General features: G+C 41.7%; 1 protein-coding gene across 6 annotated transcripts in view; it reads right to left on the bottom strand.

Annotated features, from left to right (window-relative positions):
- Positions 1–12,654, bottom strand: part of STAG1 (STAG1 cohesin complex component) — a 178,718-nt gene that overhangs the window by 33,786 nt on the left and 132,278 nt on the right. For all 6 annotated transcript variants that reach the window (XM_068145373.1, XM_068145377.1, XM_068145378.1 and 3 more), the window contains 6 exons: positions 12,180–12,272; positions 11,963–12,052; positions 10,916–11,119; positions 9,098–9,168; positions 3,090–3,177; positions 1,642–1,722 (listed from right to left, as the gene is read on the bottom strand). In XM_068145373.1, the coding sequence (XP_068001474.1) occupies positions 1,642–1,722; positions 3,090–3,177; positions 9,098–9,168; positions 10,916–11,119; positions 11,963–12,052; positions 12,180–12,272 (627 nt within the window). The remainder of the gene's footprint in view (positions 1–1,641; positions 1,723–3,089; positions 3,178–9,097; positions 9,169–10,915; positions 11,120–11,962; positions 12,053–12,179; positions 12,273–12,654) is intronic.

Raw genomic sequence — 12,654 nt, 5'->3', positions numbered from 1 at the left:
TGTATGCCTCTTTTGCTGTAATTTAGACACAGGAAAATGGGAAACCTTTTCTGCAGTGATGCTGACAGCTCTCATTCTGCACCACCTATGTTATATGCAGTATGTTATACTGCAGTCATTTACTGCATTTACCTGGGGGTAAAAAAGAGAGAGAAATGCAGTGAAGGGAGATGAGTACCTTACCAAACTCAGCATTTGCACCCAGAGCAAGGCAGCTCTGGACACTGCTGCTCAAAAGGCCCAGCAAGTAGGAGAAGAGAGTTGTTGAACATCTTCAGAAATGCTAAGACATCTAAGCCAGATGCAAAACAGTCCACAGTACATGGGGGAAAAATTAATAAAGGTGTTGAAGACAGTGTCCAGGCTTGCAGAGTCAACTGGGTGCTCTAAGTACACCTGCTCTAAGTGCTTGGTTCCTCATACCCAACTCACTCACTACATGGATATCCAGCAGTCCAGTTTTCCATACCAGGGAAGCACTAGAATGAGATTTGGTGTGTGGGTTTTATGGAATAAGGGCTGAGGCAATGTATGGCCTCCTGGATTTACTTTTAGTTACTTAGCTCCTTCTGTCAAAGCAAAATTTCTCCCTAATGTTACCAATGCTACTGGCTAGGAGAACTTCAGATACTTTACTGTGATGGGATTCTGAGTTAATTTCAAAGAAATAGTAAGCATTCAATTTTCTCAGTTATAAGAAGTAAAGATGTAATATTATATACTACCAGCATGATAAAGAAGTTAAAGAAGGTAAGAGGGGGAAATGGGAATGAGAGCCAGAATAAAGAACACCAAGTATTCTTTTTTTCTAGTAGCTATTTTTAAATGTTTCAATATGTGAGCATTCAAAACAACTCAAAATTTTACCATGTATTTTTATGTGCACAAAATGTTTATTTTAGTTGGACTTCAGCATCTTTTTCTTCTTGACATTGATGGGGAAGCACACTTACTACTGCAGCTTTCATCCCATTTAAATTTGATGTATTTTGAAAAAGCCCTAAAAAGACAGGATGTTGGCCTCTGTTTGGACTCAATGGTCTTAAAAGTCTTCTCCAACCAAAATGATTCTATTATTGACAAAAAATCAAAGGAAAAGTCCTGGAAAAGCTAAGTATAACAAGCAAGTTACACCTAACCATTGTCCTTCCAATTCCATGCACTTCCTTTTTATGAAGAGCTTTATCAGTGACTGCCACTGCTAGAAATGTTACATTTTTACTTAACAACATAAAAGCTGTGAGTAAAAGGTGAGCACAGTAAACAGAGGTAAATAGGAAGCTGTCTTTGGTGTACAGATCAACAGTATTCTTACAACTATTAGGTAAGCATTGTCAACATCACTTCTCCACCCTTGAAAACTCATAATAAAGTGCATTAAATGTCTCCAGCAATAAAAATACCCCTAAAAATCAGCTGGATAAAGACAAGCTCTTGCTGTTTGTGTGGATTATTTAGACACATGCATGAGGGTAAAGAGATCCTGAAGTACCAAATAGATGAAAATACCAACATTTTAGATGTGTTACACCACAACATGAAATGATGGTACAGTGGGTGGAGTCAGAGAATCAGGTCTAAAGGCTTTCCAGGCAAGTTGAGTGTCTTCAGTAAAATCTGTAGGATAAAATATCTACTTACTTTGGAAGGGGAGCCTTCAGTAATTTTCACCAGCTGCCAGAGAATAGAGTAGTGGGAACACTGCAGTGCCTGAACAACTATCTGTAACAGAGGGAACACAAAGAATCCCAGCACACTGGAAACACCAAGCATGTCAGTAATGTGCATGTAAACTTTATACTGCATTTTGCAGAGAAGAAAGAGGAGCAGCTCTTAGGTAGCACATTTTGTTTTCAAAGTTATTATGTTTTTCCTTAGTCTGGTGCATTAGGAAACCAGCCTACTACAGCTGGAAAAAACCCTGTGTAAATGATGGGAAACAGCAGACAGCTGTGCATTAGAGTACAGTAAGAGGTGATGTCACAGCATAGAAGAAGTACAACCCAATATCTACATATCTCTGTTCAAAAGCTTCTGTCTAAATACCCCTGTATAAGATTTCATCAATAAAACAATCTGGAAATTTGTTTCATTGTCAGAACAACATGTAGCAAACGTCTAGGAAAAAACCCCACCAAAACAAACCAACCTTGCAACAGCTCTGACCACCACACTCAATACTTTTTGGAAAGATATCATTAAAAACCAAACCATTCCTTCTCAGTGAACTCCTTCTAGTGGACTGCCAGAACAAATACTGAAGAGAGTACAGATATCAGAACTTCTTTCCAAAGACCTTACACAAGTAATTGGGGAGCCATGGCACTGTCAAACCCAGAATCTGAAGATGGCTGGTAGCTGCAGAGAGAGCAGAAAGTCCCACAGCTTAAAGCCATGACTTTCGCTTGGGGTGTGGCGGTGTGGCAGTGTGTCCTCCATATGGTCCTCTTTAAAACAATACTTACAATTTCATGGAGTACTTTTTTCCCCCTAAATGAGTTAGAATTAACAGCTGGCTTCTGACTGAAATAAAATGTGCTGAAATGCTGGAAAAGGCATTCTGCTGTTTAAACTGTAATCTTGGGAGAATGTGGAAAGGTTCCTGTGTTCATCCATGAGAAACTAAAACCCAACTAAGAGGAAATAAAGTCCAAGACACATCCACTAAAAGAACTTCACTGGAAAAGCTGGCCAGCACCCTTGCTAAATATTCTTCTGCTTCCTGGTTTTCATAAGCTTCTGTCTTCCCTTCCACACACAAAACCAGTTTCTGATAATTCTAATTGCAGCCAAGGTTTAAAAATGTTGGAATTCAGTATATTAAATTTAATGATTTATCCATTGCTGTTCACAGCCAGCAACATGAGTTACCCCTCACTTTTCAGATGAGAAAGGTGAGGCAAGTAGCTCAAAACCCACAGAATTCAATATGTCACCTCCTAGCATTACAACACACATTGCATTCAGAACTCCATGTTTTTCCCTAAATACCTGAAATGTAGTGCATTAATCTTTTACATTTATCTATGACCTGACTCTTTAAAATGTCGACTCCCCAAATGATGCAGTGTAGGTGTTGCTAACTATACCTGTTCTGGCATTGCTCCGTGTTCAATTCCAGTTCTTAGTAATCTGTAGCAGTTGCTGAACAGATCCCATTTCGTCAGATCATGAGCACTAGAATGAGAGGTAAAAGAGAAAGATTAGTTGTGTTCCTCAGGCCTCCACATCACAGTGAGAACACAGCCTGACCTGGCAGCTCAGAGAGCTTTGGTGTTTTTGCAAAGCAAAGACAAAACCACCTGCTGACAAAGCAGCTGCACAATCAGTTCACATCATGTTAAAAGCAGGAGTCCTGCTTTGGGATAATTGAGGAAAAACGTTTTACTATGTGGGATTTTTGTAGGGAGAAGATAAACTGTATGCATACCATACAGCTTTAAAGGGCACCTAAGTGTAGCTATGAGCTTCTCAGTACTGCCTCTACATCGCCTTTCCTCTGTTCTATGGCACTGCAGCAGAAGCTCTGGCCAGACATAGCAGTATGTACTGAATGGAAAGCAGCTTTAAGCAAAAGAAGGTTACTTGTTTTTCTGCCATGCCATTTGGAGAAAAATGCTACACATTATCACTGGATACTAAATAGCCAAAAATATCAAAGGTAAGACAGCACAATACAGCTGGACATGAGACAGAGCTGGTGTTTGCCAGCCCCTATTCATAGTTTCACATTTCAGTTGTACCAATCTGACTTACCAGCAGGAGGAATACAAATGAGATTAGCAACACACATTCTACAGTCTGAACAGACCTCAGCAGCTTACCATATGGCTTTTTTAATACAGAACTGAGAAATACAAAAGAAATTACAAAGCGTCAGGCTGCCTGACAGACAAAAACTTTCTCTCACCAAAATAATAATAATGTAGGTTTAACACCTTTTTTTCTGCACTGGAATTAAACTAAGGTAATTTGAAAGAGTTTAGAACATGTTTATAAAAAGCCAAGCCACTTCTGAATAATTGGAAACTTGGTGATTAAAATACTCACCTGGAAGAAATGATACTCAGACTGAATTGGCAAGTCTACATTAGACTAAAGCAGCCTCTGGCTCCCTTTCATCTCAGTATCAAGACCAAGATAAGGGTCTCTTACCTCTTACTGTCTGTCCTGCTTTGGACCCAACTGACTGTGTTTAAATAATTAACTACCCTGCTCAGCCAGGAAAAATAATCCTCCAGTTCCAAAATGGGCAGAGGCTGAACTAAGGCTTGAAGGGTCTACATCCTGTTGAAACCCTCAATATTAAATACTTCTCAGCATGGAGTATGTCAGCCGATACAGGTTTCACAGAAAACATAACAAATGATGTCCTTGTGCTGAGGGCAACAGAAGTACTCACTCTAGGGTTGTGTCATAAAGCCAAGGTGATCTTGACTTCTAATTCAAATCCATGGACTGAACAAAAGGAAAACTTTGAAAGAAAACTGAACACAAAGGTAAAAATACTCCCTCTGCCTTAGACTCTGGATGGCCTTAGGAGCAGGAAAATAAAATGTTTCATAAAAAAATTATAGGGTGTCAGAGAAGTGCCTCTGACTAGCGATATTAAGCACATGGATGCTGTTTCAGCAAATCACAGGGTTGATAGAGAGGCAGAGTTCTGCCTCCTTAATTACAGTGCTGTAATTAAAGCAGTAAAATCTCCTTGGTGTGCAGAGATAGATATCAGCATAGATTATTACCCTACAGAGAATACAGAACTAAAACCTATCTCATTCCTGCATTTTCATTCTAGAGCCCTCCCTGTCAGGCAGCTGTCAATAAAAGCAATGGTTAAAGAGGTACCTTGGATACCATACAATTCTCCTCAGAGGCTCAGACTGTCATAGAGGTTCTGAGAATGAAAATCCATACAACACAGAACTTTCCTTTAGCCCTTTCCATGACAGAGACTTTTCATGGACTACAGAAAATAAGGTTCATAATTTCATCAAGACTTCATCCCTTTTGATAGTTCTGTTTGCTGGGGGGAAAAGGAGGCTAAGGGGAGACCTCACTACTCTCTACAAATACCTAAAAGGAGGTCAGAGACAGGTGGGGGTTGTTCTTTTCTCCCAAGTAACTAGTGATAGGACAAGAAGAAATGGCCTCAAGTTGCAGCAGAGGAGGTTTAGTTTGGATATTAGGAAAAATTTCTTTACTGAAAGAGTGGTCAGGCATTAGAACAGGCAGGGAGCAGAGTCATCATCCCTGGAGGTGTTCAAAAAGCTGCAGATACGGCACTTTGGGGCATGGTTTAGCTGGAATGGTGGCGTTGGGCTGATGGTTCAACTTCATGATCTTAGAGGTCTTTCACAACCTTAGTGATTCTATGATTGTATGTTTCTGCAGAAGGTTGTGAGATGAAGTAAACCCCCACGGTCCAGCCACTACAGGCTTATGAAGTCAGTATGGAGGCAGGAAGAGATCATATCAAATTCCATATTATATTTGAGGACTACTGCACTGTGATACCAACAATCCTCATTTCTAGATGTGAAACAATTCCCTATACTCATCAGTAGCAAAAGGTGCACCCAGAGAGACAGAGGTGATGCATAAGATTCATGTGTCTTGCACTGAATTAACTGAAATAATTCAATAAGAAATGCTGATATTTTGCAGCACACAAACTTCTGCAGCACTGATGTGCCATGTCTTAAAGCTGCATCAGCAGAGGGTTGGACTAGAAAGTCTGCAGAGGTATCATCATAGTATCAGTCAGGGTTGGAAGGGACCACAAGGATCATCTAGTTCCAACCCCCCTGCCATGGGCAGGGACACCCCACACTAGATCAGGCTGGCCAGAGCCTCGTCCAGCCTGGGCTTAAACACCTCCAGGGACAGGGCCTCAACCCATGGACAACCCATTCCAGGGCTTCACCACTCTCATGGGGAAGAACCTCCTCCTCACATCTAGCTTGAATCTCCCCACCTCCAGCTTCATTCCATTCCCCCTAGTCCTATCACTACCTGAGATCCTGAGAAGTCCTTCCCCAGCCTTCCTGTAGGCCCCCTTCAGATACTGGAAGGCCACAATTAGGTCACCTTGGAGCCTTCTCTTCTGCAGACTGAACAGCCCCAACTCCTTCAGTCTGTCCTCATAGGAAAGGTGCTCCAGCCCTCTGATCATCCTTGTGGCCCTTCTCTGGACATGTTCCAGCACCTCCACATCCCTCTTGTAATAGGGGCTCCAGAACTGGACACAGTACTCCAGGTGGGGTCTCACCAGGGCTGAGTGGAGGGGGAGGATCACCTCTCTCGACCTGCTGGCCACATTTCTCCTGATGCAGCCCAGGATCTGATTGGCTTTGCAGGCTGCAAGTGCACACTGAGAGCTCATGTTGAGCTTTTTGTCCACCAGCACCCCCAAGTCTCTCTCCTCAGGGCTGCTTTCCAGCCAGTCACTGCCCAGCCTGTATTTGTGCCTGGGATTGCCTCAACCCAGATGCAGGACTACACCTGCTCTTATTCCAATGACTTACCATTCAGTGATTTTCTAAAGCTCAGCTGAATTGGGCTGAAGTCAGTACAGAAAAACTGTCTTCATGTACGTAAAGAAGGAAAAAAATGCTGTAAATGTCAGTGAGACCTTAGCAAAAAGAAACAGCCCAAGTATCTGCTCCCTCTGTTCTAATCAGAAGGCCTCAAGAAAATGTATTATTATATTCTGAAAATTTGGAAGGAAACATTGTAATGACTTTTTTTTTTTCCTGATGAAAAGACCTGAATGAAAAAGTGTGCTAGGAACCTTTTGTTGTCATGACCCTCTCAGAAAAAGGATTAGCTTGGGAAATCTCTTTTGGGCTGGAATGCTTTTATGATTATCCCCTAGCATGCGTCTTAATACCTTGCTGCACTTCTTTTTCCTAACATATGAAGAAGCAGAAGCCACCCAGGAGACACAAGCACAGACAGGGTACAGTGGAGTGTCTCTCAATGGAACAAGAGAGGGACTTAAATGTTTCTTTTCAAAGCATCAGCAACTGCCTTATCAGTGCACTTTTAGATGATCTGAAAGGTATCAGCTGTTCAGTTGCAATCTCAATTTCTTCCTAACTTAATTTTTTTGGCTCCCAGCTGCTGACAGACAATGACAGGCAACAGCCACTGTTCTTTGAGGTGAGAATACTCAATGCAAGTCTGGAACTGAAAATCCCAATCTCACAGCTGAAGGTCTGGCAAGAGTTCAGTCTCAGGTGGCATGATTGTTTCACAAAGAAACTGTATCAGAAGGAACATTCAGTAGAGTAATGAAAAGATTTCACTGCTTCTTTATATGCAAGGAGATATTAATTAAAAATGCCCATTGAACTGTAATCATAAATAACTAATTGTCTGAGGACTTACACATAGCTGCTTTTCAGCTTTGATTCTTCCCTCTGTCCTGTTTTTTGAAGGTGAAGCTAGGTGTCCCCAACCCTGAATTGTTTGCAATTCTACAAAGCTTGCTTCATTGTCTGAATTAACTCTCTAGAGATTTGGAACCCTAAATGGAAAAAATATATATGTGAGACTCTCAGAAAAGCCTTCAGATTTGTCCTTCTTTCTTGGATTTGAACTGTAGCTTTCACCAGTTCTCTCAGGAAAGGCAGAAGTGGCTCCAGCATGTTACCAGGGAGACCGAAAACCTAATTTGCACATGTGTCAGCCTGCTGCACCACGGAAAGTAGTAATGATTTAATGATTTTTGTGGGACTCTTGCTGAATGGAAACAAAAAATAGATACTTCAGAACCATTTCACACCATGATCCAACACAAAATTCAGGGTTAGCGAAGACTAAGTACAAATAAAAGAGAAATGAAAACACTAAAATCAATTTATAGTAAAAAAGGGGCAGAAGCAAGGTCCTCTAGATCTTGTGATAAGGAAGAAAAGATTTGTGGCTCTTGGCCATCTGTGTATGAAGCTTCCCTACACAGTGACCAGGGGCAATTATTGCCTGCAGTTGATCAGAGTGGAATATGAGGTGTTTGTGTTACGCTCTACAATTCACAGTTCAACTGAAATTTTTCTGTCTTGCTGTACAAGTTCTGAGGGTCCCTGTAGGTCTGAGAGCAGTAGGACTCTGAAAAGCTGCTGCCACTGAGCTGGTTCATGCTTAGTGCAGGACTTGGGAGTGCAATCCACATAGTCAGACTTCGCCAAAGACTCAACTAGAAACCCTTCCTGGCATTTCTGCAGGAAAAGAATCCATCTTCCAGATTCTCCCTCTAAGCAATTATCATATTACAACAAGTTCTATAATGTGGAGAAGAAATCCCTCAAAGGCATTGAGACACTGAGAGAAACAGCTTCCTCCTGGGCTCCCCTAAGCTGAGAGCTCAAAGAACAGATTTGGCCTCATCCACTAGTGCCAGAGAGAAGTTATCCCTTGTGTACTATATATGCCATGGAAGGGAGCTCACCTGTGAGTGAGACACTCCAAGATGTAAGAGTGTTTAGTGTAAGTGAGGGCATGCCATTGGCAAGCCAAATCTGTAACAGTAATGGCATTAACTGTGTGCAGACTTAGATGAGGAGCAGTGGCTGAGAGAGGTGCAGTTGCTTAGTCTGGAGAAAAAGAGGCTCAGGGAAGACCTTTTGGTGCTCTACAACTCCCTGAAAGGTTTGAGCCAGGTGGGGTTGGTCTCCTCTCCCTAGTAACAAGTGATAGTATAAGTGACCTCAAGTTGCACCAGGGGAGGTTCCATTTGGATACTACAACAAACTTCTTCATGAAAGGGTTCTCAAAGACTGGAACAGGCTCCCCAGTTTGATGCTTGAATCCCCATTCCTGGAGGCGCTTAAAGGAGGCAGAGATGTGGTGCTGAGGGACATGGTTTAGCACCAGACTTGGTAGAGTTAGGTAATGGTTGGACTCTATGATCTTAAAGATATTTTCCAACCAAAATGATTCTAGGATTCTAAGATTAATTCAAACAGTTAAATTAACAAATACTGTATTTCAGGTTGTAAGTTTTCTCATTTCTTAACACTGGAGATCAACTGACAGCCACTGGAATTATAAAATTCATGGTAAATTCCTGAGGGGGAAAAACCAAATCACCTACTTGTGAAAAGAGGTTAATCGCTTTAACGTGGAGAGCACGTTGTATATGTCATCATCATCAGCTTCTTCTCCCTGAAAGTGAAAGGAAACCCATTAAGAGAGTTCAGCAATTCAGAAGAGCACATTACTACACAGGGAGGAGCAGACTTCCTTGAGGGTTTATGCTGACACCAACACTAGCTGATTCCATTCATGACCTTTTCATAATGCCCTGCACAGGAGAGTGTAACAGAAATGGGAAGTCAGTGTCAAAGAACTGGGATTCCACTTGCTTCTTGGACTGATTCTTGAAAAATCCCCTAAGCATTTTCTTCCATCTCAGGGCAAGACACTATGAATGAAATGCTTCTTGTTGATCTGAGTTTGGCTGGGGAAACACAAGCTGAAGATTCTCCAGGAGCCAGGTTTGGAGAAACAACTTAGGAGACTTGTCCCTGCATATACAGCCAGACTGAACCTTGGTGCCAGTGGTGTGAGGATGGTGGAAAATTAGAGGACTTTAATGTTCCTAAATTTGTGTTAGTGGGTACTGCTGGAAAGAGCAAAGACCACTATTTACAGTGATTAGTTGCTGGACATCTGGTGTGGAAAATATGGTTGGTTCTGAAACTGGATCTTTGTGCTGGCAGTTCTTTAGCCCTTTTTGCTAGCCATGGCAGCAACAGACTCTCCAAGGTTTCTGTTTCAGATTTTTTGGTCCTGTTGGCCAGAGATGAGGAACTTCCAAAATCCACATGTTAGACAGCTGAGACACAGAATGTGGCATGAGCTGAAAGGATTCCCTTGTCACACAAATTGGCAGGGGTTTAGGATAAATTTTGGATTACTTTTTCAGGTTCTGCTCAGAAGCTTCTGAGAAGGTACACATAAAATAGCAGACAGGTAGACAGCAAAGTAAATGTGTTTTATCAGAGACTACACAGCAGGGCACCAACTCCTGTGGGCTGTGCCATTTTTTACATTCCAACAGCAACAGAAACAGGATTTAATGTGCAATGTGACAAAGCATATAGACAGTATGCCTGTGTGTCCTGTATTACTTAAAGACAGAAAAACCCCTCATTTTCTCTAACATGCAGTTCTAAAACAGGACTGTTAACTTGCTACAAGTGTACATCAAAACCTAAATGTATCTGCTGCAGTGCAGGGTCAGAAGTGAACACAGCCCCTAAGTTAAGTTTAAAAAGCATGAGAACTACAATACGTTAAGTAGTGCTACACAGAGTTAAATTGATGCAAAGCAAGAAAAAATGAGTAAGGTTTCTATCCTTATTTAATGTATTCTGTCTTACGCATTCTGAAGCATAAATTCTCACAAGTAAATCCCAGGTACCTCCTGGTTTCAGACCTGCATCTTTATTTCATTCTTTCCAGAACTCTTTCAATATGCCATTATAAATATTTTACTAAATCCTCTCTTCCATTCATGACATAATCCAGTCTTGATTCTGCTGCCTGAATATCCATTTGTGACTACTGGAATCACCAGAAGCATTAACGTTAATGCATCTTTCTTTGCATTTTTCATCAGCTCTCATGCATTCATCTATTTAATTTTTCATGTGGATCGTTTAAATACTAGACTAAACTTTCAGAAGCAGGATTTTCCTGTCCTCTTGTACAGCATCAGGGCTTTGCAGGCTTACTGCTAGTCCAAGGGATTTTCTAGATGGAGAAATAACTCCAAATCATTATGAAATAGTGGCTGCTGCATTACAACTTCAGATGGATAATTACATGACTTTGAAAGAATGCTTTTCTGGAGCTTATCATGGCGTATTTTAGGTAGTCTAACTAAATTCATTTTAAGAAAACAAACCTCCTGCAGCAGGTCCTCTACAGAATGGTTGAATCGATCCACAAACTCATCGATAAGTTGGCTGTGGGCTATGTCAACTCTGTTCTGGATCGTATATTCTTCACTGCAGAGTATGCTGTAGGTTTTGCTGCATGCTTCGAGAACATCTGATTCCACATGCTTTTCCACAACAAACTTAATCTGTTTCAGTAAGGCATCCAGATGCTGCAGATGAGAAAAGAAATTCATTTTTCACCTTAATTACCTGAACAATCAACCTCAAAGAAAAAGTCACTCAAAGAATACACCAAATAAAGGCTAGATAACTAATAAGCCAAGTGAAGGCACGGTACCATGCGACTGGCATAGCAGTCATAGAATCAACAAGGTTGGAAAAGACCCAAAAAGACCTCAAGTCCAACCTGACACCCAACACCTCATGCCTACTGGACCATGGCACCAAGTGCCACGTCCAATCCCCTCTTGAACACCTCCAGGGATGGCAACTCCATCACCTCCCTGGGCAGCCCATTCCAATGGCTAACAACTCTCTGTGAAGAACTTTCTCTTCACCTTGAGGCTAAACTTCCCCTGGCACAGCTTGAGACTGTGTCCTTCTTGGCCACCTGGGCACACTGCTGGCTCATGTTCAGCTGACTGTCAATCAGTATGCCCAGGTCCCTTTCTGTTTGGCAGCTCTCCAGTCACTCTGTCTGCAGCCTGTAGCACTGCATGGGGTTGTTGTGATCAAAATGCAGCACCTGGCACTTGGACTTGTTGAATGTCATCATGTTGGACTCTGCCCATCTGTCCAGCCAGTCAAGGTCCCTCTGGAGAGCCCTTCTACCCTCTAACAGATCAACACCTCCACCCAATTTGGTGTCATCAGCAAATTTACTGATGACTGACTCAACCCCCTCATCCTCAACCCCCTGATTAAACAGGATGGGCCCCAGCACTGATCCCTGGGGGCCACCACTAGTGACTGGCTGCCAGCTGGATGTGGCACCATTCACCACCAAGTCAGATACTTGCAAGCAATCAACCTTCTTGCCCAAGGTACTATACCTTTTCCATTCTGCCCGTGCTATAGATTTCCAGATCAAAATACTGAGGGATCTGCAGGAGATTTGCAACCTTCTCAGCATCAGCAGAATACTAGAACACCATTGAAACAAAGTGAAAAAAACACCAGTCAAGTATAAAACAAACTCCTACAGTACAGAATAAAAACTGTATACAGTTGTAAACACCAGTGAGAGATATCTTGTGCTGAAAAATGTACCTTTGATAGTAACATAGGAAGTGCAATAATGAAATGCTCAGTCAACTTATTCCTGTCATCTATCTGCGTTTTTCTTTCTTTCGCTGTCAAGACCTGCAAGTGATCAGAAACAGCTTGTGTAAGTGCAATTTCTGCACATAGCACACTCATTAGGTTTTCCAAATTTGGTATTACAAACAAAGAATCCATGCAAGTGTATTTTTAATAAATCAAAAGAGGAGGGAATAAAAAAAGCTCAAACACATTGGACTGAGGAGCGATTAAACGGGGGGGACCACATGTCCTAAGAAGCCGTGATTGAAAAGGAAAACACCGGATCATCCAGCATGATATTGTCTCGACACAGCAACTATTTTTCTTAGGATTGAAATTCAAATATAACCCAAGTCAGTGGAAGTTTTGCTACTGCTTCCAAGTGAAGTAAGCTCTGGGTTTCACACATTAACAAAGTGTTAATGTAAGACCTCAGGGAAAA

This window comes from Melanerpes formicivorus, unplaced genomic scaffold, assembly GCF_026170545.1.
Source record: "Melanerpes formicivorus ecotype bairdi unplaced genomic scaffold, bMelFor1.0.p_v2 SCAF_12, whole genome shotgun sequence".
Lineage (NCBI taxonomy): Eukaryota > Metazoa > Chordata > Aves > Piciformes > Picidae > Melanerpes > Melanerpes formicivorus.
Note: the sequence above shows the minus strand (reverse complement) of the source record. Positions and strands in the feature narration are given on the sequence as shown.